Here is a 25,797-nt window from a genome sequence, read left to right as displayed (position 1 = left end):
GCAGAGGGTCGACATGCAGCTGAGCTGAGCTGGCAGAGGCCTGCGTCCTCCGACGAGGACTCTCCACTGCTATCCCTGTCTCCACCATCTGCTGATGCTCACTTGTGCGCTGTGATACACCAGGTAACAATACTACTCTATCTCGCGAAGGTCCCACCGAGGTGTGAGTGTCTGTGCTGGTGCTGGGTGCGCTGAATTCTGCTGACGCTGCGCCCTCAGAGGTTGGAGCTTCCTCTGAGGAGTCTGGCTGCTCAGCCTCTTCCTCCTCCGCAGTGGGGACGGGGGCTCTGGATGGTCCTGTGGGGGAGTAAAGGAAAGAGTTAGAGATGTGATGCCAAGGTTATATGCACATTGGATTTTGCAGGTGTTCATAAGTCCAAATGATGTAGCTTCAGAATCATAAGAGTGACTCATGCTATGTCAATGAGAGAGATGGAAAACTATTCTGTCACCAACTTGCGGGACTGCCCGTCTCTCCTTTCCTAACTTCCGCAGCCACATCAGCCCCGACAATTTCCAGCACTCCTTCCTCCCAGGGGTTCAGGTGGGCTATTGAGGGTGGGCCTCCTCCAGTCCTGGCTCGCTCTCTGTTGTTGTGAGCTCTCTTTTCCTGCAATGAGGGAGACAAGTGGAGTTTGAGTGAGAATGAAGGAGTGAGTGTAGAGATTGCATAGCATAGATACTTAGAGGGAGACAAAGATGGTGTGAGGCTGCAAGACCAAGGGTCCTCCCTGTGTGTTATCAGTTGTGTTCAAAGCATCAGAGTGAGAGGGAGTGTGAGGGCTGCATGGTGGAATAGTTATGTGAATGTGAACATAGAGAGAGAGGGAATGGGTAAGGGTGCATGGATGTGACTGTGAAGTGGGATGTGGAGGAAGAGAGTGCTAAAGCTGAGTGCTGGTGGGGAAAGGCCATGGGGATCAGTTTGAGGGTGATAGAAACTTCATACTTACTTTTCCTATACGGTGAAGGTCATGGAATCGTTTCCGACACTGTATCCAGGTTCTTCTGGTGACTCCCAGCGAGTTGACATCTGCTCTCACCTGCATCCATGCAGCCTTGGTCTCAGTGGGAGGCCTCTTCCTCCCTGACCTAGGGAAGAGGACCTCCCTGTGGGCCCTGACCCCATCCAATAATGCCTGCAGTGAAGCCTCGTTGAATTTGGAGGCAGCTCGGGGTCTGGCACTGGCCACAGCTGCTGCAGGCTCCTCTGCCATCCTGTATGGTTTGTTTGGAAGCCTGCAGAGGAAGCAATGCTTGCTGTGGACCTTAAAAGCACCACGAATGATGACATCATTCTGTGCGACTTTCTGACTGGAAATAATTAGCAAGGGTTCCCACACGCTGGAAATGAATGGGCCAATTGAGGGAAAATTGCATCAATCTGGCAGACCCATTTACATTCGTGTGGGAACCCCGACATTCGGCCCGACAATTCCCCACACCTGCAGGAAAATCAGCCCCATTGTGTCACCACAAGTGCGCCGCACTACCGACATGGACAGCTCATCTGGTGTCCGGTGAGTGACAGCAGTTTCTGTTTTAAACCCGAGGCAGAAGTTCAAGTGGCCCAGGAACGTATTGTACCCATCCCTGGACCATCAATTGTTCACCTCACTGTCAGGGAAAACATTACCAACCTGCAAAATTACGTTTCACATTTCGGCTATGAAATTCCCCCTCTACCAGAACATCTTACCACCCTATTAAAAGCAGTGGTCATCGCACAGAAACATTTCTATACATTAGAACAGAAGACAGTCGAGATAGGGGCCAAGATCTTGGATATTGTAGTTCCACCCTGGTGGGACATTTTTGAAAATATAGAGGTCCCTCCTTGGATTCGACTGGCTTCACATCTTTTAGTGGTTTGCCAGCTCAGTATAGTTTCCTACTTGTTGTACACAAAGTGCAAGGGAAGGGACAGGATGCTCCACTCTCAACATGAGGGAGCATGGGACAAAAATAAAGTCTATGGCCAGGTATAAAACCAACCTTGACCGTTATTAAAAATAAAGTTTGATGAGTGTGTGTGTCATTATTTTTCCTATGTGTACGTAATTTTTTTTTCCAAGTGGTGCAGGGGTGTTGGACCCCCTCCGTGCTTGGATGTGAATGTAATTGCATTTTTCGTACCTTGCATATATCTGTTAAACACTACACCTAAAGGGGAACGGGAGAGTGTTTTGTTTTTGGGTTTTTAGTTTAGGTAATACAGGGGAAGGTTGGCTCTCGGGGATCAGAATTCTGCTCACCCAGTATGATACTACAGTAATAAAGTATCACAGGGGGGTGTGTAAGGCTCGCAAAATTCTACAGATTCCCCCAAACCAAAAAGAGAAGTTTTTGGACTGTTTTAAAGAATATTGGGCCAAAAAGGGGCTTAAAAATCAAAACCCCAGGATTTTTGGCTATTTTAAAAGGCATGTCCAGGCCTGTGGAAGGCTGCAACAAAGGAGTTGGGATGGGGCACTGTAAAACAAGCAGTTTGAGTATTGGCATAACCCAGATTGTCTGGGAATGTTCTGGATCGTCTCAGTCATTCATACATAATGACAATAGGCCTACGGAAGGACAACTACAAGGCCATCAAGAACATGAATAATACAGTACATGCCACTGATCAACAAAAGGGACCCTGACCCCAGCAGTCGAAGACAATCGAACAACAGTTTAAACTACTCACAGAGACATCCAAAACCACTTCACACACTTAAACCAATTTCGAAGCAATCCCGAAACCAGTTAAATAAATGGGACCAATCAAAATTAACGAGCCCGCCCAAAATCTAACAAGATTAGCAGGCTTCGTTTAGTATAAACTAAAGACCTGTCTCCACAAGAAATCAGTTTGATGAGTTCGATGGGTTCGATCAGTACAGTTCAGTCAGAGTCATACGGACGGTGTGTGAACTTGAAGGTACAGTTCACACAGACAGAGGCACAACTCAGAGTTTCATTCAGCCTCGGGACAAGCAATCGACGGAAGGACAACAGAAGGAGAATGGAAGGACAGGAGAAAGGAACCGCGGCAACCAAGGGCCCCAAGAAACAAACAACCAACGATATTACCAACAACCAGGTAATACTGGGCCACCGCGACAAACAAGAAACCAACTCGGAAGAAACCGAAGATCTGCAAGTTTTTCCCACTCTACAAATTATTCCTGCGTTTGGTGAGCATTTCCCTGGTCCTCTGGAATTCAACCTAGTTAGTGTAGTGGGATTGGGAGCGGTGAAGTATTTTGTCTATTGTCATTCTCCCTCGTATATTCCAAAGTGTTCCCACTTTTAGGGTGATAAGATTATTGTGCTGTGTATATTTTCTTGTCTCAAATAAAAACCAAAGTTCTTGTATCAAATTCAGTTGTTTGCTGCAATTTCATTACAGCCCCCAAATAAGTCCAGGTCTAGAACCAAGGGAGTGGGAGCGATTCGAACTGCTCAGGAGTCAGAGGCAAAGCTGACCACACACACCACCCCTTACAAGTGGAAGTGTTGCTTGAGGATGCCGGTGATGCGCTCCATAATGTTCCCTGTGGCAGCATGGCTCTCATTATAGGCCTGCTGTGCATGTGGGTGGGGGTTCCGGACCGGAGTCATGAGCCATGTCATCAGTGGCTAACACTTGTCGCCTAGTAGCCAGCCTTGGGACAGCTGGCGCAGAGGACAGCTACAGAATGAAGGAATCGTGACTGCTGCCAAGATAATGGCTTTCACCTGCATGTTGTGCTGCTTGTGGTCGCACACCAGCTGCACATCGAGGGAGTGGAATCCTTTTCCATTCATGAAAATGGCTGAGTTGACATGAGGTGCACGCAAAACAATGTGCATGCTGTCAATGGCACCATGCATTATGGAGAAGCGTACAATCCATGCAAACCCTCGTGTTCACTCCGCCTGCTTGTCTCTGGCAAGAGGGAATGAGATGAAGCTGTCTCAGTGTCCAGAGAGCCTCAATGGCCTCCCTTTTATAGTGGTGTATTGCAAACTACGAAATGTTGCTTATATCTCCACAGCAATAGCCTGGAAGGAGCCAGATGCATAAAAGTTAAGAGCCACGGTTACCTTGATAGCCACAGGCAATGCGTTCCTTGCCCTGCTCTGAGGTTACAGTTGTGGCTGCAGCAGTTGGCAGATTTCAGTCACGACTTCTTCAGTGAAGTGAAGATGTCTCAACCATTGGTCCTCGCTGAAGTTGAGGTAAGAACATTTCTCCCCAAGACCCTGGGCGTATATGGCCTCTTGCTGAGACACCTTCTCCCTCTCATCCTCCTCCCTCTTCCAGCCCCTTGTCCTGCTCTGCGTGGCCTCTGTTCATTCTCCCAGTCATGCTCAATTCCAAGAGGAAGGCCTACCAAGCCACCCATGTCTGGAAGAAACTTGTTTCAGCACAAGCCTTTAAATCACCAAAAAAGTATTTTAGCACCAGCCAGACCACTTCCTGTAGTCTATTGAAACTTTAGGCAAGTATAGGAAAGCTCCAAAAACACGTAAAATTGCACCAACAGCCAGAAGAAATAATCCAGCAACTAACCTGTAAGTAGTTCATGATCCCTTTAAGGGGCACTGATGGGGGGTCCTTCATGTCATTTAACGTCATGTTCAGCTGTGCGTAGGTCGGAACGTGGCATTCGAAAATGGCAGCGCTGGTGTAAAATCAGCGTTGCACACGGATTGATGTCATAAACTGCCTGCTCTGCATGCCCTCGGCGGTCGGTAGTTGAGCGTCGCAAGCCCCTTTACCAAGGTGGCGTCCAGTGCACTTCCCATCGGAAGTGTGTGCGTGCACCTTGGATGCCATTTTTGAGGATTAGGAGGCCGATTAGCGCCTAAAAAACGGGTGCTACAGAGCCAAATTTCTCCCCCAAAGACTTTCAAGGTTATTAGAATAGTTTATTACTGCAAAATAGTGGGCTAAAAATTTGTGGCTGCCACAAAAGTTACCAGTGTCACCGCAGCCTCAGGTTAACGGCCGCTGAAAATGGACGAAGCGCTACCAGGGAAAAATTTGGGCTGGGGGCTAAAGATTTTTAGTTTCTCACCATTTAAAAAATAAGGGGCTAGAAATTCATCTGTTGAGCGCCACTCCGTAGCGCCATGAAATGGCGATAAAATGGCGGTGGCCGCTCTTTCGGCAGCTGGTGGCAAGTCCTGCAGTGGCTGCCATATTGCTCTCCCACTTTGCGCTGCCAGTAACTGGCAGCACCCTGCAAAAAGAAATGGCAGCATGGTGACATCAATCGACATGCAATGCCGGCTTAACGTCACCAACACGAACTTCGACTCTAGCACTGAATTCAGCGCTGGGTCCTAAGCACACCTGGTTAACCTGGAGCGCAAGCAGGCTGACAATGGTGATCTTAAAAGGGACATGCATATCATTCAGGTAAATTTGAATTAAAGTGTTTGGTCTGTTTTTTTTTAATTTTATTGAAGTGGTGGCTTGCTGCAATAGATGTGAAAAGTTTTTTTTAAGTGTATAAGGCGTGCTGCTGGATGCTTGCAAGGGCTCGGATGGTAAATGAAGGCCTTTAAGAAGACAGAACATACTGCGAATACTCATCAGATCACGCAACATCCATGCAGAGAAAAACCAGAGTTCACGTCTCAGGTCCACATGCTCCCTGACCAACTGAGTATTTCCAGCATTTTATGCTGTATTTTCACATTTACAGCATTCGCTTGCAGAGGGAAGAGGAAGACGCAGAAGAGGATGACGCAGAAGAGAAAGAGGAGGAATCAGATGGAAGGATGCATCCCAGACAGCTCCTTTGTGGTCAGGATATCTGGGATGGAATCATCTGCCTGTAGTCCCACTGGCTGGGCAGACTGCCTCTTCTTGTTGACCCACTGGCTGGGCAGGCTGCACTTCCTGGGTGTGTGAAATGAGGAAGGCGTGAAGTGAGGAAGGCACAAAGGTGGAGTTGTGCTGACGGGAGGGCGGGAAAGCAAGAGGTGCAGGCCAGGAGGATAACGTACGAGGATACCCACATTTTGTATCTTTTCAGCCCCGCCGCTGGCCAAGAGCTCAACCATGCCCCTGGCAAGAATGGCCTGCACCGTCTCCTCCAAGGGGGTGAAGTGAGGCTAGGAATGGGAGATGTGCCTCATCATTGGTGCCGATTGTTAGTAGGAGGGTGATTGGAGGTAGTGCAATGAGCAGTATGTGAGGCTAGTGGTGCAGTTGGTAGGAGACGGCTTTTGAAGATGCATTCATTGACCTTGACAAGTGGTCTGAGGTCATGAAGCTTCTTTGCGCACTGGAGCCAGGTTGTGGGGGGTGACACTGCTGGAAGTGACAGCCTTGGTAATGTACTCCCACATCGTTCTTTCTGGAGGGCCTCCTGACCCCTGTGGGTAGAGGGCCGCTCTTGCAGTGTTGACCCCCTGCACAAAGCTGGAGTGCTGCGTGTGAGACCCTTGGCACCCCTTCCTTGGCTTGCTGAGCCATTTGTGTTAATGCTGAGGCAGTTTTCCCATCTGTTGATGCTAGGAAGGTAACTCAGCTTTAACAGCTGAATATTCACATTTGGAACTTCTTTTAAATATTGAATATTTCTTAAAAGGCAGCAGAGGCTGAAAAATATATTGATTCACTGCATTTTATTTTGTATTGCTTCAGTGTGCATGGCCCCTTTAATTTTCAGACCTCTTCATTACCCACAATTCCCTGCGAGCTCCATAACTTTGCTCACAGAGGCTGTGGGAAGCTGCAACACTGGACCTGGACAGGAACTTTGTCCCGGATCCCTCCAGCATCGCCACCGGGACAGCATTGCACGGAAGATGAGCGCTGCGCCACCTATCTCCATGCCCCACAGACCAATTTCACTCGGTTAGCATTGCGGCCATTTCCAGCGGCCGTTAACTGCAGTTGCCGGTGATACCGGCAACTTTGCTGGCAAATAAGAATTTTTACCCCATTCTGTTTTTCTATTCTTCCTACCAAAGTGAATAACCTCACATTTCCCCACATTATACTGCATCTGCCACCTTCTTGCCCACTCATTTAACCTATCTATATCCCTTTGCAGGCTCTTTGTGTCCTCCTCACAGCTTACTTTCCCACCTAGCTTTATATTGTCAGCAAACTTGGATACATTACACTCGGTCCCTTCATCTAAGTCATTAATATAGATTGTATATAGCTGAGGCCCAAGCACTGATCCTTGCGGCACCCCACTAGTTATAGTCTGCCAACCTGAAAATCATCAATTTATGCCTACTCTCTGTTTTCTGTCCATTAACCAATCCTCTATCCAAGTTAATCTATTACCTCCAACCCCATGAGCCCTTATCTTGCGTAACAACTTTTTATGTGGCACCTTATCGAATGCCTTTTGGAAATTCAAATATACTTCATCCACTGGTTCCCCTTTATCTACCCTGCTAGCTACATCCTCAAAAAACTCTAATAAATTTGTCAAACGTGATTTCCCTTGCATAAAACCATACTGACTCTGCCGAATCACATGATGATTTTCTAATTGCTCTGTTACCACTTCCTTAATAATGGATTCCTGCATTTTCCCGACAACTGATGTCAGGCTAACTGGCCTGTAGTTCGCTATATTCTCTCTCCCTCCTTTCTTGAATAGCTGTGTTACATTTGCTATCTTTCAATCCACTGGGACCGTTCTAGAATCTAGGGAATTTTGGAAGATCACAACCAATGCTGTAGGATCCGTTCCTCCCCCTCAACGGTAAAAATTAGACTATGAAGTATAAAAATCCAGAACTGCACAGCCCGCAAAAAGAGATGGGCAAAAAAGGGTTAATTCAAACATTGCAGCCGAAACTATGAACCATCAAGAGACTGGATCACAGACAATCTAATATACGAATGCTTCTGAACAAGAACATTTGCATATTCATTTACCTTAAGGGGTTATATTGTTAAAGAAGACCATGGCCACAGAATAACTAGTATCAGTGCAGGCCTAGACAATGGGCCGGGCCTTGAACCATTTGAATATGAATGCTAACAGAAACCAATAACTAGCATATGCAGTCACCTTGGGAAGGTTGCATTGTCAGAAAGGTATCTCTAATCAATGGGCAATATGAGGGATAATTAGTCACCAAGAGTTCTCTGCTAGAGACATTCACACATTCTGATACGGCCATCGTGTGCGCAGGAAGGGCAGGAAATGTGTTTCAAGATTGCAAGTTGGTTTTGGTTTAAAGGAAGAGTCACTTCGAAGAGAGTGGTGGGAAGCTAACAGAAGAACAGCGAGCAGAAAGATTCGGGCCTACAATCAACTCCAGGAAACCGTCGATCGGGAGTGGTGATTGTATGTTTCAGTCAAATCATAGAGGGGGCTTTTGTGATCGAGTCTGAGTAAGTTTCAGTCAGGTCACAATAAGGGTTTTTATGATTGAGTCTGGGTAACTTTATATGCAACAGTGAAATCGCGGACGGGTTTAACTGTGTCATATTGTGTCGATGAAATTACCCTTGCGTAGGGGTTTGTATTTTGAGGTTGTTAGCCTAATATAAGTCGTAGGGATTTATACTGGGGAAGTAATTGTGTGTGTGTGTTCAATAAACGAATGAATCAAAGGTTGAGCCAAAACCCTGTGCCGTGTGTATTTCGTTCTTATAAATCCTGACATCCTAGAACTGTGTGTAATGGGGGACCAGTACTGGAGAAAACCCCATACAATGCATCCACTATCTCTGCAGCCACCTCTTAGAACCCTAGGATGTAGGCCATCCGGAAAGGGGATTTGTCGGGTTTTAGTCCCATTAGTTTCTCTAGCACTTCTTCTCTACTGATATTAATTACTTTAAATTCCTCACACTCATTAGCCCCTCGGTTCCCCACTACTTTTGGTATGTTTTTTGTGTCTTCTACTGTGAAGAAGATACAAAATATTTGTTTAACATCTCTGCCATTTCTTCATTCCCCATTATAATTTCTCCTGCCTTAGCCGCGAGAAGAGCAACGTTTACTTTTGCTAATCATTCCTTTTTACATATTTGTAGAAGCTCTTACAATCTGTTTTTATATTTCTTGCTAATTTACTGTCATATTCTATTTTCTCCCTTTTTATCAATTTTTTGGTCATCCCTTGCCTGTTTCTAAAACTCTCCCAATTATTAGGCTTACTTCTATTCTTCGCAACATTATAAGCCTATTATTATTAGCAGAGAGGTCAATAATCAGGGGGCATAGATTTAAAGTAATTGGTAGGAGGATTAGGGGGGAGTTGAGGAGAACTTATTTCACCCAGAGGATGGTGGGGATCTGGAACTCACTGCCTGAAAGGGTGGTAGAGGCAGAAACCCTCAACGCATTTAAAAAGTACTTGGATATGCACTTGAAGTGCTATAACCTACAAGGCTATGGGCCAAGAGCTGGAAAGTGGGATTAGGCTGGATAGCTCTTTTTCAGCCGGCACGGACACAATGAGCTGAATGGCCTCCTTCTGTGCTGTAAATTTCTATGATTCTTCTTTTAATCTAATACTATCCTTAACTTCTTTAGGATCACTTTTCCAGTGGAATTTTTATTTCTCAATGGAATGTATATTCGTTGAGAATTTTGAAACATTTTAAATGTTTGCCTCTGCTTATCTACCGTCATTCCTTTTAATGTATTTTCATAATCTACCTTAGGCAACTCGCTCCTAATTGGCTTTATTTAAGTTTAAGACTCTAGTTTTGGATTTAAGTATGTCGCTCTCAAACTTAATTTGAAATTCTATCATATTATGATCACTCTGCCCCAAAGGATCCTTTACTGAGGTTACCCTGTCTCATTACACAATACAAGATCTAAAATAACCTGTTCTCTGGCTGATTCTTCAACGTATTGTTCTAGGAAACTGTCTCGAATGCATTCCATGAACTCGTCCTCCAGATTACCTTCGCCAATTTGATTTGTCCAGTCTACATGAAGATTAAAGTCCCCCACGATTATTGCATTACCTTTGTTACAAACTCCTATTATTTCTTGATTAATACTCTGTCCAACAGTACAGCTACTATGAGGTATAGCTTATAAACTACTCCCGCCAGTGCTTTCTGCCCCTTGTTATTCCTTATCTCCACCCATACTTATTCTACTTTCTGATCTTCCGAGCCAAGATCCTTTCTCACTACTGTCCTTTTGTCATCCTTTATTATCAGTGCTACCCCCCTCCTTTTCCATTCTGCCTGTCTTTTCGAAACGTCAAGTACCCTGGAATATTTAGTTCCCAATCTTGGTCACCTTGCAACCACGTCTCTGTAATGACTATTAGATCAAACCTATTTATCTCTATTTGTGCCATTAGTTCGTCTATCTTGTTACAAATGCTTCATGCATTCAGATAAAGAGACTTATATTACATTTTTTACCATTATTCCTTGCTTTGACCTTATTCGCTGATACACTATTACTGTTAAACTCTCTGTACCTTCCTGTCACACTCTGCTTAGCTTTACACAAATCGCTGCACTGCTTTATTGCCTTGACTTTTCTCTTTAGATTTCTAAATTTCCCCTTACCTGATCCCTCCCCTCCACACTTTTTTATTAAAGCTCTATCTACAGCCCAAGTTATTCGATTCGCCAGGACACTGGTCCCAGCCTGGTTTAAGTGGAGCCCGTCCCAACGGAACATCTCCCTCTTTCCCCAGTACTGGTGCCAGTGCTGCATGAATTGAAACCCCTTCCTCCCACACCACTCTTTTAGCCACGCACTTAACTCTCTGATCTGCTTGACCCTATGCCAATTTGCGTGGCTCAGGTAGTAATCCAGACATTATTACCCTTGAGGTTCTGCTTATTAATTTAGACCCTAGCTCCTCAAACTCCGTCAGCAGAACCTCATTCTTAGTTCTACCTATGTCGTTGGTTCCTACGTGGACCATGACAACTAGATCCTTCCCCTCCAAGTTCTTCTCCAGCCATGAGGAGATATTCTTAACTCTGGCGCCAGGCAGGCAATTCAGTCTTTGGGACTCTCTTTCGCGGGTGCAGAGAACAGTATCTATCCCCCTGACTATACTGTCCCCTACCACATTCTTTTTCTCTCCCACCACTTGGATTGCCCCCTGTACCATGGTGCTGTGGTCAGTTTGCCCATCCTCCCTGCAGTCCCTTTTCTCATTCATACGCATAGCAAGTAGCTCGTACCTCGTACCTGTTGGACAAGCTCAAGGGCTGAGGCTCCGCCATCACTACTTCCTCGGTCCCCACTGACTAACTCTGAAGTACTACTTAACCTAAGGGGTGTGACTGCATCATGGAACAAAGTGTCCAGTAACTTCCGCCTCTCTGATGCATCGCAATGTCTGCAGCTCGGACTCCAGCTCAACATCTCTGAGCCGAAGTTCCTTGAGTTGCAGACACTTACTGCAGATGTAGTTGCTCGGGATCTCACTGGTCTCCACAAACTCCCACATGCTGCAGTTGCGGTGCACCACCCGCACTGCCATCCCTATATAACCTTGTTTTATTTATTTAATTAATTAAACTTTATGTCTTTAATTAACTTAGCTTAGTTTAGTTTTTTTAACTAATTACTAGATCTAGTTTAAGTTATAGGTAGATTAAATTAAATATTTACCTGTAACACAAACCACTCTGGAGGCAAAAAGCAGCAATTCCTTTCCCCCTTGCTCCGAATTCCCACTCTCACCAAATTCCCAAATTTAATACGGTTTAGATGCACTCCATTTAAGGCCACTCTGTGAGTCAACAGATACTGTTTACTTTTATACAACTTTGAGCCACGCCCATTACAATTCCTGACTCAGCTTCCTGCTCACAGTAATTAGCACCTATTCAGGCAAACGCTTATAGCCGATTGACAGTTAACTGCCAATGACAAGCAGTTTCTGTTAACTACAGTTTATTTTACATTTTTTAAATTTCTCAGTTAAATTCAAAATGTTCAACTAAATTTCAGTTTTTACACCTAGTACTTACCAGAAACTTCCACTCTCTCCAAATTCCCAACTTTAATACTGTTTAGGTGCACTCCGTTTAAGACTACACTGTGCAGACCACAGATGAGAAGGGGACAGGGAGGCTGGGGATGGGGTGTGCACTCCAACACCTCCTAGTCTCTCAAAAATCTTTTCAAAACAAACAAAACTTGGCCACGAAATTCGGCACCATAGCGCCGGTAGTTAAGGTCGTTTTTTTTTAAATGGCGTCCGTTTTCGGCTGGCCCGCACTGTTCGCCATCTTGGTGAGGGCGATAGTGCAGGCGGGACATGCGTGCCTCAGCAGTATGCAGAGTAGATAGCCATTTTCGATGTCACTGCTCTATTCAATGCCCTCTCCTGAACACCCACCAGCACTATTTAAAGGGAAACATCCAATTTACAGGTAAATTAATTATTTCTCTTGTACTGGCTCTTGCAGAGTTTGTATGAATACTGGGTTACTGGAAGACATTTAAAAAGTTGCTCAAGTGTGCAAGTAGAGCTGCTGGATGTTGGCTGCTACGGGAAGGCCTCTGATTACACCGCCTGCTGCCAGTCATGGGGCACCTAGGGTCTTCAGGGAGCACTTCCACTACTGCACCCAAGCCAGAAGATTGTCCATTGGCTCCACGTCACCAAGGAACTCTGCACCTCATGGAACCAGACCTGCAGCCTCAGAGCAGGGCGATGACGGCTCTGCCAGTGGCCCTCAAGGTGACCGTGGCCCTGAAATTTTTCATCAGCGGATCCTTCCAGAATAGAACAGACAACATAGCAAACATCTTGCAGTTTGCCATCCATCGCTGCATCTGGGAGGTCACAGAGGCTCTGTACTCTAGGAGAGGGGGCGTCTGGCCAATATTTATCCCTCAACCAACATAACAAAAACAGATTATCTGGTCATTATCACATTGCTGTTTGTGGGACCTTGCTGTGCGCAAATTGCCGTGTTTCCCACATTGCAACAGTGACAACACTTCAAAAATACTTCATTAGCTGTAAAGCGCTTTGAGACGTCTGGTGGTTGTGAAAGGTGCTATATAAATGTAAGTCTTTCTTTCTTCATTGTCTTCTGTCTAAACAGAGAAGCAGGAGCACGCACGTTGCTTTGCCAGGATATTGGGCATCTTTATGGTGCAGGTCGCCATCAACTGCACACACGTGGCTTTGCAGGTGCCGCATATCAATGGTGAGATGTCTGTAACCGTAAAGGGTGCCACTCACTTTATGTGCAGTTGGTGTGCAACCACGCCCAGCACATTATGATAATGAATGCCTGGTATCCTGGCAGGGGTCATGATGCCTTTATCCTGCGCCAGTCTGCTGTGTCAGCAATCTTCCAGCCACCTGAGGGTGGCTGCAAGGCGACAAGGGCCAGCTGCTCTACACCTGGCTGATGACTCACCTCTGCAACCCCACCACTCATGGCCAGCACTCATATAATGACAGCCATGCTGCCACGAGGAACATCATCGAGCAGACCATCGGGGTGCTCAAGTAATGGTTCTGCTGCCTTGATCGCTCAGGAGGAGCCATCCAATACTCGCCGGAGCAGATGTCCCAATTCGTGGTGGTCTACTGCATCCTCCACAACTTGGCCGTTATGAGAGCGCAGCCCCAGCCACCACGGGTTACATGACCACCTCAGGAGGATGAGGGGGACGATGAGGATGAGTAGGAGGAGGAGGAAGAGGAGGTAGAAGCAGCCTGCAAATCCACGTTCTAGACGGGCAGTTCGTGAGCGTATCATCAGACGCCGCTTCCCCTGAATGAAAGTTCAGATCCCTGTTGCTCAACACTTAACCCACCTTACCATTCCTCTGTCACGGAACATCACAGCGTCCCCTTGGCCACAATGCTGAAATAAAAGCCACCACAAAAGAAATATTCCCAACATAATTTATAAATGATTAATTCCAAAACTACATAACAAAGTCAACTAAACATCCTTGTGCATTCCCTTAGTGCCTGTCTTTCACATGCCTCTGCCTATCCTAGTGCTCCTACGCAGTGCTATCCCAATGGCTGCAGCATGGCTGGTGGAAGGCTGCTGATTTTCTGTAGGCGAGACTGCAGATGGCCTTGCAGGACGACCTCGAGCAACTCTGGGCCTAGAAGATTCGGCTGTAGACTGCACCACCTTGGCATGGACGTTAGCAGTCTGGGCTGGCTGGCTGACAGACACAGCAAGGGCACTGGCGGAGTGGCAGTGGTGGGAGTAGAAATGCGGTCATCCTGAGAGAGGTCAGCAGGTGCGTCCTCCACGGAGCCATTGGCACTCCCTCGGGGCAGCACCTCATCAATCCCAGTAATCTGTTGGAGGACAGATTGCTGGATTGCTGTGAGACCCTGCAAGTCCCTTTCCACACTGGTAAACCCAGCCATGATGGCAGCAGTCTGAACTTGTGTGACAGTAAACTGAGCCTGCATGAGAGCAGTCTGAGCTTTCGTGGCAGCAAGCTGAGCTTGCATGACAGATGTCTGAGCTTCCAATGCAGCACTCAGACATTGGGTCGCTTCCACTTGTGCTGCAATGGAAGCTAAGATATCGCACATCAGACCCTGCATCATGGTTGGGTCCACAAGTGCTCTAATGGAGTTGCCCATCACTTCCATCCTGGAAACCTTGGGCTCTAAGCTCTGCGCAAAGCTCTGTGCAAGGTTGGATCCGGACTCCTCCATGCTCCTTGATAATGACAAGAGGCTCTCTGGCAGGCCTGCAAATGCACCAAGCATTTATATGTGTATGCCCATCACCCTTCATCTGAAGGCCACCCTATCAAAGTCCTCATCTGAGTCCTCTGCAGCAGAACTTATGTGCGACCTCGCCCTCTGGGGAGCTGGCACCTGCGCTACCCTTTCCCCCTGCCCTGGTGCCCGGTGACTCACCACGTGCAGATCCCGCCACTATACTACCCTCTGAAGTACGCGCAGTGCCATTTTCTGAGCTGGTGCATGCGAGTGTCAGATCGAGTGACGGTGCCTCTTCTTCTCCATCATTCTCCTCCTGTTCTTCCTGCACCGGCTGGGCTGGTTGGAGTTCTTGGGTATCTGAAAGGAGAAAGGCATAAGGGTAGGGTTGTGGTGAGGGGCAGGGGGAAAGGAAGATGTGCATGCTTACACCATCAGCAGCTTGTAAGTGAGAAGAGATCGTGGGATGACGGGGAACTGCGATGTGAGGAGGAGGATTAGGTATGAGCATACCGTGATCATCAATGCTTTCAGCCTCACCGATATCCACGGCTTCAGCGATGGCCCCTCCAATGATGTCTAACACTGTCTCTTCCAGCTGGATCAGGTTCTGCAGCCTCCTTGCCCTCCTCCTTTTAGCTGCTGCTGGTGCCGGTTAGGCGCCACCTTGGCCTGCAAGAGAAAGGGAAGTGTGTCAGTGAGTGTGGTGTAATGTGTTTGGGTGAGGTGCCTGTCATGGTTGAACAGCTGCCAGTGTGTGCAAGGTGTGAGATGTGGGTGTGAGGCTTGCAACAGTGGTAAGTGTGTGAGGGTGAGGTGAAGGTTTGATTGTGAGGTATGAGTTGTGATTGATAGAGATGGTTGGTAAGGCAGTGATGACGGTGTGGTGCATTGAGCAGTATGTGAGGCTAGTGGTGGAGTTTATGCGATATGGCATTTGAAGATGTATTCTCTGACCTTGACCACTGGTGTGAGGTCACGAATCTTCTTTCGGCATTCGATCCAGATCCTGGGGGAAAGACTGGTGGCACTGACCGCTTCAGCAATCTGCTCCCACTGCCTTCTTACAGTCAGTCTGGCGGGCCTCCTGGTCCCCTGCAGTTAGAGGACTTGTCTCCTCCTTTCGACCTCCTGCACTAAGGCCTCCAGTGCTGCATCAGAGAACCATTTTCTGCTCTTTAGAGCCATAGCTTCCTTCCACTATCCTTTGCAACAATTACAATGAGGTGCTTATTTCAGAAAGCACCTCCCCTTTAAGTGCAGACTGTATTTCACACTAGGCTAGTGTTAAATATAGATTACTTCCCCCGAAATTGGCCCCCTGCTGAACGCTGAGCCAACCAGCAGTGTGTTCAGTGTTGGGCTCAGTGGTTCAATCATGTTAATAAGCAGGGAGCACGAATTTTGCATGCTGCCTGCATTAATTTCAACGGGCGCTGATAGGTCGCGCATCGTGATCCCTGTGCCCATTTTCGGGCCTTATCGAATTTAGCCCCCACTTATCTTTTTGGAGAGGCCTCCAGTGGTCCCTTTAAGGACCTGAAACCCATTTTAAGTAAAATTCACTTGCTATTTGGTCTAAAAACCAATTCAACTTTTTAGTCAATGACGAGAAGGAACATAAAATTTGACCTAGTTACGCCTCTCAATACATAGAGAAATAGGACTGGCATGTGCCATGCATGCTTTGTCCATTCCTCTTTGAAAGTTACAATATGAGGTCCTACACCAGGCACAGGACCCCAATTTGCATAATTAAACAACCTCCTGCCTGTTTTGGGTAAGAGTGCTGGCTGCCAAATTAGGGGCCTTCCTGAAAGTTGAAAGGGAAGCATAGGGTTCAATTAAATTAGCACACTTCATTGGGCATTATTCCTGATTAAAAAGTCTGATACCAATTTGTTGGAAAAGGGAGTGTGCAATTTGGCGATAGCAGCAATGTATTGCTCGGGTCCGGGTAGATTTCCAAGACAACTCTGTAAAATCTAAATTTATTATAAAAATTAAAATAATTAGGGATTTGAAATACAGTGTACTCTATGAGGAAAGGCTCATGCTATTAATACATTTTCTATCTACCTCCATCCTCATCAGTGTCAGTATCAGACTCTTCACTGTCCACAGGCTTGTTGTCCCTGTTTCCATCAGTTTCCTGACTCCAGATCATCAAAGCGGTGTCAGCACCACCCACTGTCAGCAAAAAGCCGTCATCCTGTGTCCACCTCACATTAGTCACATGTGCACTGTGGCCCACATACTTTTTAAACTTTGCATATTTGCCCTGGAAAACAAATCAGTCACATTTTCTGTTAGGTTTGTGGTTATCATGGCTTTATATACCAAGTATTAATAAACCTTTATAATACAGAAGTACGGATACTAGAGCACAACAGAAAGTATATCTAAACTAGATATTAATTTTGACATTTTACTTTTTGCTGATAATTTTGATACTTTTTTTCTGGATTACTTAACCTTAATTTATATTGCATTACATAATAGAGAAAAGGGAGAGAAGCTAATCCGTGGAAGTTTATTTCCTTTAGACAAATATTTGGTCTATTTGTCAATGCTAATCCCCTTTTTCACTATCAAAATCCAAAATGATGTAACGAGTTCTTGTAAGAAGTTAAAATAAAAAGTTCTGTACCACAGAGTGAGGTGCTAGTTTACCCTTCTGGAAGGAACTAGTAAGAATCCCTTTTTTCCTTCCCCTGGGATAGACAGTAATAAGACGCCATGGCCTAGATGCTATATTCAAACAGGTCAGTATATTAAGCATGCACTTTTGTTGACCTCATGTGTGCAATATCGTATATGTATACTTTCTATTTTGTAAATGAGAAACTTTGGGATATTTTGCTATCCTACTAATTCAAGGTTTATTTTAAAAAGTCCAATTTCTGCACCAACATCTGTGCTATTCTAAGAGTTCCAGTTATATATAAAATGATATGCAATGTCTTTAATATTACAGAGATGTGTGCCTATTTTCTGGTGACATCCACAATTCATCAACCATTTCCAAATTTGGACCAAGTGTTTTACTTTTTCTTTAATTCGCTTATGGGATGTGGGCGTCACTGGCAAGGCAAGGCCAGCATTTATTGCCCATCCCTAGTTGCCCTCGAGAAGGTGGTGGTGAGCCGCCTTCTTGAACCGCTGCAGTCCGTGTAGTGAAGCTACTCCCACAATGCTGTTAGGTTGGGAGATCCAGGATTTTGACCCAGAGACAATGAAGGATCGGCGATATACTTCTAAGTCAGGATGGTGTGTGACTTGGAGGGGAACTTAGAGGTGGTGGTGTTCCCATGCACCTGCTGCCCTTGTCCTTCTAGGTGGATGAGGTCGTGGGTTTGGGAGGTGCTGCCGAAGAAGCCTTGGCGAGTTGCTGCAGTGCATCTTGTAGATGGTACACACTGTAGCCACGGTATGCTGGTGGTGGAGGGAGTGAATGTTTAAGGTGGTGGATGGGGTGCCAATCAAGCGGGCTGCTTTGTCTTGGATGGTGTTGAGCTTCTTGAGTGTTGTTGGAGCTGCATTCATCCAGGCAAGTGGAGAGTATTTCATCACACTCCTTACTTGTGACACCCAGGATGTTGATGGTGGGGGATTCGGCAATGGTAATGCCGTTGAATGTCAAGGGGAGGTGGTTAGACTCTCGCTTGTTGGAGATAGTCATTGCCTGGCACTTTTGTGGCGCGAATGTTACCTGCCCCTTATCAGCCCAAGCCTGAACGTTGTTCAGGTCTTGTTGCATGCGGGCATGGATTGCTTCATTATCTGAAGAGTTGTGAATGGCGCTGAACACTTGCAGTCATCAGCGAACATCCCCACTTCTGACCTTATGTTGGAGGGAAGGTCACTGATGAAGCAGCTGAAGATGGCTGGGCCTAGGACACTGCCCTGAGAAACTCCTGCAGTGATGTCCTGGGGCTGTGATGATTGACCTTCAACCACCACAACCATCTTCCTTTGTGCTAGGTATGACTCCAGCCAGTGGAGCATTTTCCCCCTGTTTCCCATTGACTTCTGTTTTACTGGGGCTCCTTGATGCCAAACTCGGTCAAATGCTGCTTTGATACCAAGGGCAGTCACTCTCACTTCACCTCTGAAATTCAGCTCCTTTGTCCATGTTTGGACCAAGGCTGTAATGAGGTCGGGAGCCGAGTGGTCTTGGCGGAACCCAAACTGGGCATCAGTGAGCAGGTTATTGGTGAGTAAGTGCCGCTTAATAGCACTGTCGATGACACCTTCCATCACTTTGCTGATGATTGAGAGTAGACTGAAGTGGCAGTAATTGGCTGGGTTGGATTTGTCCTGCTTTTTGTGGACAGGACATACCTGAGCAGTTTTCCACATTGTCGGATAGGTGCCAGTGTTGTAGCTGTACTGGAATAGCTTGGCTAGAGGCATTGCTAGTTCTGAAGCACAAGTCTTCAGCACGATAGCTGGGATGTTGTCGGGGCCCATAGCCTTTGCTGTATCCAGTGTGCTCAGCCGTTTCTTGATATCATGTGGAGTGATTCGAATTGGCTGAAGGCTGGCTTCTGTGATGGTGACCTTGGGAGTAGGCCGATATGGATCATCCACTTGGCACTTCTGGCTGAAGTTGGTTGCAAACGCTTCAGCCTTGTCTTTTGCACTCACGTGTTGGGCTCCACCATCATTGAGGATGGGGATATTCATGGCGCCTCCTCCTCCCGTTAGTTGTTTAATGGTCAACCACCATTCACGACTGGATGTGGCAGGGCTGCAGAGCTTTGATCTGATCCGTTGATTGTGGGATCATTTAGCCCTGTCTATAGCATGCTGCTTCCGTTTTTTAGCATGGATGGAGTCCTGTGTTGCAGCTTCCCCAGGTTGGCAACTCATTCTTAGGTATGCCGGGTGCTGCTCCTGGCATGCTCTTCTACACTCCTTATTGAACCAGGGTTGGTCCCTGGCTTGGTGGTAATGGTAGAATGAGGGATATGCTGGGCCATGAGGTTACAGATACTGGTGGAATACAATTCTGCTGCTGCTGATGGCCCACAGCGCCTCATGGATGCCCAGTTTTGAGCTGTTAGATCTGTTCTGAATCTATCCCATTTAACACGGTGGTAGTGCCACACAACACGATGGAGGGTGTCCTCAGTGTGAAGACGGGACTTCGTCTCCACAATGACTATGCGGTGGTCACTGCTACCAATACTGTCATGGACAGATGCATCTGCGACAGGTAGATTGGTGAGGACGAGGTCAAGTAGGTTTTTCCCTCGTGTTGGTTCTCTCACCACCTGTCGCAGGCCCAGACTAGCAGTTATGTCCTTCAGGACTTGGCCAGCTCGGTCAGTAGTGGTGCTACCGAGCCACTATTGGTGATTGACATTGTGGTCCCCCACCCAGAGTACATTTTGTGCTCTTGCTACTCTCAGTGCTTCTTCCAAGTGGTGTTCAACATGGAGGAGTACTGATTCATCAGCTGAGGGAGGGCGGTAGGTGGTAATCAGCAGGAGGTTTCCTTGCCCATGCTTGACCTGAAGCCATGAGACTTCATGGGGTCCGGAGTCAATGTTGAGGACTCCCAGGGCCACTCCTTCCCGACTGTATACCACTGTGCCACCACCCCGGGTGGGTCTGTCCCGCCGGTTGGACAGGACATACCCAGGGATGGTGATGGAGGAGTTTGGGACATTGGCTGAAAGGTATGATTCTGTGAGTATGACTATGTCAGGCTGTTGCTTGACTAGTCTGTGGGACAGCTCTCCCAATTTTGGCACAAGTCCCCAGATGTTGGTGAGGAGGACTTTGCAGGGTCGACTGCGCTGGGTGTGCCATTGCCATGTCCATAGCTGGTGCCGAGGTCGATGCCGGGGGTGGTCCGTCCGGTTTCATTCTTATTATGTTTCGTAGCGGTTAGTTACAACTGAGTGACTTGCTAGGCCATTTCAGAGGGCAGTTAAGAGTCAACCACATTGCTGTGGGTCTGGAGTCACATATAGGCCAGGTAAAGATGGCAGATTTCCTTCCCTGAAGGACATTAGTGAACCAGATGGGTTTTTACGACAATCCGATAGTTTCATGGTTACCATTACTGATACTAGAAATTATTCCAGATTTATTTATCTAAATTTAAACTGATGGAGAACTGACTGAGGGAAAAAGATTAACAAACAGATACCAGTGTCTGTGACTTATTAATATTATGCAATTCTGCCTTTTGCAGGTGACAGAGGCTATGGTCTGAAATTATGGCTCCGATTTTAAAAAGATGGGTGGGAATGGTGCGCTGAGCCCCAAATCGGGCAGTGCACCCAGAGAGTCTGGGGATGTGAAGGCCTTGCCGATCTTAATGGCAGGGCCTTATTTGAATAAAAGGTCTCAGAGACTAAAGCTGGGGACCCATGGGAATGGGAACTGTCCCTCGCAGTCAGTGAGAGGAGGGGTCCAATCAGGGGGGTGGGGGGTGTTCCAGGGTGCTTGGAGATTGGTGGGGGGGCGGGTCCAGTGTGATCTAGAAATGCTGGGGCTGGGAATTGCAGCGAGATCGAAGAGAGGCCGGGGCTGGGGTTTCTAGGGAGATTGGGGGAGTCTGAGGCTGGGGGTTCTAGCAAGATCTGGGACGAGGGGTTCCAGCAAGATCGGGGGAGGCTAGTGATGGAGAGGCCTAAGGACTCCTTGCTGGGCCTGAAGGAGCACACTTGCTGCTCCTGGCCCACAAGGAGTTCTAACAGAAGTAATTTTTAAAGACTTTCCATGGCCTCTTCTGGCCAGTCAGCTGTGGCTCAGTGAGTAGCACACTCGCCTCTGAGTCAGAAGGTTGTAGATTCAAGTCCCACGCCAGGGACTTGAGCACACAAATCTAGGCTGACACTCCAGTGCAGTGCTGAGGGAGTGCTGCACCATCGGAGGTGCCATCTTTCGGATGAGGCGTTAAACCGAGGCCCTGTCTGCTCTCTCAGGTGGACATAAAAGATCCCATGGCACTATTTCGAAGAAGAGCAGGGGAGTTATCCGCGGTGTCCTGGCCAATACCTATCGCTCAATCAACATAACAAAAACAGATTATCTGGCCATTATAACATTGCTGTTTGTGGGAGCTTGCTGTGCGCAAACTGGCTACCGCGTTTCCTACATTACAACAGTGACTACACTTCAAAAGTACTTCATTGATGTAAAGTGCTTTGAGACATCCGGTGGTTGTGAAAGGCGCTATATAAATGCAAGTCTTTCTTCTTTCAGTCAGGGCCTCCCGGCGTGGTTCTCCTGCTGGTTTGCACACAGTATGGGACTCCCTCGACTTTAAGTTAATATTACATCGCTGTGACAATTATGTAATCGAGCCGTGACTTTTGAATATTAAATAGGCCCCCGCCAGAGTATAGAATGGTAAAATTTTACAGTTTCGAAGGAGGGCATTCAGCTTTTGCACCCATGCTGACTCTCTGAAATAGCTAGCCACTTAGTCCCATTGCTTTGCCCTTTCCCCATAACCGTTTTTCTTTCAAATACTTATCGAGTTCACTTTTTAAAGCTATTATGGATTCTGCTTCCATCACTGTTTCCAGCAGTGCATTTCCTCTGTGTAAAAAAAATTCTCCTAACTTTTCCCTTTGTTCTTTTGGTGATAATCTTAAATGGGGCAAATCTGTCACTGTGAAAAGAAACAGAGCTCATTGTCTATGAATTGCCATAATCATTAAGGGGTGTCCCGGGAGATGAAAATGATCAAGATGCTTCAGTTTCTGGTCTGACCTAGTAAACATTGTTCCAGGCAACATTGGTGCTGTTATCCACATTCCTATCTATTCAGGTGATGGAAATAATTGATATTACAATTATCAGCCTGCTGAGAAAGAACTGGGGTTTCTTCAAAGATGCTGGCTTCCACCTCAAAGAAAGTGAACTCCTCCAATTCTGGCCTCTTGCGTATTTCCGATTTTCTTCACTCCACATTGGCGGCCAAGCCTTCAGCTGCCAAGGCCCTAAACTCTGGAATTCCCTCTCTCTCCTCCTTTAAGATGCTCCTTAAAATCTACACCCACCTCTTTGACCAAGCTTTTGGTCACCTGTCCTAATATCTCCTGATGTGGCTCGGTGTGAAATTTTGTTTGATAATCACTCCTGTGAAGCGCCTTGGAATGGTTCACTACATTAAAGTTGCTATACAAGTTGTTGTTGTGAAGGGTATATTTCGCCAGCAGCCCTGGGATGTTTAATTGTTTAATTTAGCCTCGTTTATACTTCACAGCAGTGAGGCAGAACATAGGGTAGAGGCGTGTAGCCACGTAAGAGATCAAATGACTCGGTTTAAAGATTCAGAAAAGGGAAACAGATTCTAGTCATCTCTGTTATTTCAAAGTCAAGAAATCAGTGTGTATAAGTTTAGTATTGTTCTGCGGCATTAATTTTTGCTTTTGTGTGAATTTCTTTTTTGTGTAGATTTGACCGGTAGTTTAGGCTGAATGATATGGTCTAACAGTGTGGTGTTTTTCTGTTTATTGAAGAGGACAGGTCTGCAAGGCAGGAAACCCATGTGCAATAACTTAATAAAAGGGTAACTGTTAATCCTGCGGCTCACTAACTCATTCACTTGGTATCAGGTCATAGGAGGCAAGGAATTGTCTGTGGAAACTGCCTTCTGATGTAAGCATGAATAAAGAATATTGGGAGTGAGGCCAAATTGTATAAGGAACCATTCCTGAGTTATGCTAATTTTCCTCTTAATGTGTGCCAACATTTCTGTCTCTGATTCTGGATGTTCCAATGTTTATGAATACAGTGCTCTTTCAACTTTTTTTAAAAACACTGGAATGGAAGTGTTCCAGGTGCAAATTAATTTTGAGGCCGCTATTATATCTCATTCATTTTTGAATGTAAGTTTCTGTCTTAAATTACCCCTCCCTGTAAGTTTCTGTCTTAAATTACCCCTCCCTCCCTCTTTTCATCTCTGACTGGCCATCATGCCTTCACTACTGAGAGCCAAGAAGAAGAAATGCCAAAGCTAGAATTCCAAAATTAAAACACAAAATGCTGCAAATGCACAAAAGGTTATCAGCATCTGAAGGAGAAAGGATAGTTTCATATTTGGGGTGCAGCTTTTCATCGGATTTCTACTTTCACTACGGATTTCAGTCTGCACAAGCTGCTACTGAACCTACACCATCTTTTTGCAGCCCAAATGCTGCTTAGTATAAGACTGAGGCTGAGTGAATGGATCCCATACAAACCTCCACTCTGCATGGTCCAGGGTTCATGGATCCTACTCCGAAGACATTGTGAATGTTTCTGTCCTATCTTCCTTGACTCAGATAGGAGATTTATGTCTTTAGCTCATGTAGCTTTTAAAAATAGCTAGAATTAAAATAAAACTGCTGAATACCAGAGGTGGGCACCCCGAGTGAGAAGCGATGCCCTCTGGGTGTAGTGGTCTGGAAATTGCAGGCTCACAAATTGATTTTCTACCCATAATTTAAATAGATGGAAAATCAAGGTCTGTGAGCCTGTAATTTCCTGACCAGCACTCCCTGCGAGCGCTGCTTCTTTCCTGGAATTAAAATTGTCCAGGTTGTACAAAGGGCAGGCGAGTCATTCTTCCAGATTTCTGCCCAAACGGTGAAATTGAATTTTATCTCTATGAGTTTCAGTATATTCAACTTTCCAGTAATTCCATGCCAAATGTTTTATGCCACTCTTAATTTAGGCTTTTCATTTCCTATGCCAAATAATTGTTCATTATTTTTAAGATCCTCAGCCACATTAAACTCTAATTCTAAGACTATGAATATAGGGGGAAAAATTCGGTATCGCCCCATTTGGGGCGCCATTATTGGCAGTGCGCAAAGTTTAGCGCCTGGCGCTAATTATCGCCTCCGACAGCAAACTTGGCTTTTATCGCCCCTGGAGGTGATTGGAGCGCTAAATCAGGCGCTTCACACCTGTCTTAAGGCGCAAAGGCCGAGGAGCGAGGCGCTACCTCAGAGTGCTGGCAAAGCAAGGAAGGGCAAATCTAAATAAACCTGCAAAGTGCTGTTCAGTACTCAAAACTCCTTCACACAGCGTTGAATCTCTCCAGAAGTCTCTCTCTCTCTCTCTCTCAGAATGCGTGGTGCAAAAATGTCACCGACAAAAAAAGGCAGGAAGCGGTCGCCTTTAGATAGCGCTCCCCTAGTCCCTTTCTGACAGCATACCGCTCCCCTCAACCTGTCGTTGCTAGCGGCAGGCAGTAAGGCAGGGGGCGCCACTCAATATCCGGTCCGGGGAACTAACAGGGCGTTGTGCACTCGACTGACGTCATAATCTGCCAGCGCAGGAGACCGTGGCGGTAGTGTTTAGCGCCGTCGCAAAATGTCTAGTTAATTTCGTGAGCGGCACAAACATCGCCGCGCCCGGCCTCTAGTTGCTTTGCGCCCCAATTGGCGCCCTCTTAAGGCACAAACTGAATTTTTCCCCCATAGTCTTTCATCTCCAGTATTTTAATACACTGTATTCTGTAGGCTTCAGAACCAACTTTGTCCTTCTAAATCACTGCAGTTGTGCTTAAAATAACTTAAAATCTAATTTCCACACTACATGACAGTGGATACACAATGCACCACATGACAGTGGATACATTTGTAAAATACCTAAGACAATGAAGTATCAAAAGCTTGTGCAGCTGCATAAATTTGATTAGGCAAGCATGTTTGATGGCACACACACACAAACTACTTGTGTCAATCAAGTTACCTTTACTGGGTATGAAAAGAGCTTCATAAAGCCAAAGTCATCCCCTGTGACTATGAGTTTTCTGTCTTTGGTTACACAGGCCGCATTGACATCTGTGATATCACTGTGTGTAGGCCAGATTCCTTCACATGTTGGTCCTAAAACACATGTCCAAGTAGCCCAGTCTATCTTCTCTATCTGCGTAAAAAATGAAACAGATAAATTGGAACTTTCTTAAAATCTCAGTTAAGATTTACCACACTCTGACAGAATAATTAATCTCAGCATAACTACATTTTTGCTATAATAAAGAGAATGTTGGTGCAGAATGTATGTGCTCCCAATAGAGATTGATAGTTCACTGAGTAAACCTTTACTGTGAGCATTTAGAAGTCATTCAGTTGCTGATCATGGATATGGTACTAGAATATTTGTGTGTGTGTGTGTGTGAGCAAGGTGTTAGTGGCTAGACACTAATGGGGAAAATTGGTT

The 25,797-nt window shown here is 46.2% G+C and overlaps 1 protein-coding gene across 8 annotated transcripts in view; it reads right to left on the bottom strand.

Moving 5' to 3' along the window:
- Window positions 1-25,797, bottom strand: part of eml6 (EMAP like 6) — an 844,856-nt gene that overhangs the window by 227,155 nt on the left and 591,904 nt on the right. For all 8 annotated transcript variants that reach the window (XM_085981352.1, XM_085981349.1, XM_085981353.1 and 5 more), the window contains 2 exons: window positions 25,327-25,503; window positions 16,696-16,897 (listed from right to left, as the gene is read on the bottom strand). In XM_085981352.1, the coding sequence (XP_085837478.1) occupies window positions 16,696-16,897; window positions 25,327-25,503 (379 nt within the window). The remainder of the gene's footprint in view (window positions 1-16,695; window positions 16,898-25,326; window positions 25,504-25,797) is intronic.

The sequence above is a fragment of the Somniosus microcephalus genome, chromosome 3, assembly GCF_052327205.1.
Source record: "Somniosus microcephalus isolate GS21.2 chromosome 3, FLI_Smic_1.0, whole genome shotgun sequence".
Taxonomy (NCBI): domain Eukaryota; kingdom Metazoa; phylum Chordata; class Chondrichthyes; order Squaliformes; family Somniosidae; genus Somniosus; species Somniosus microcephalus.
This window is presented reverse-complemented; position numbering and strand designations above follow the sequence as displayed.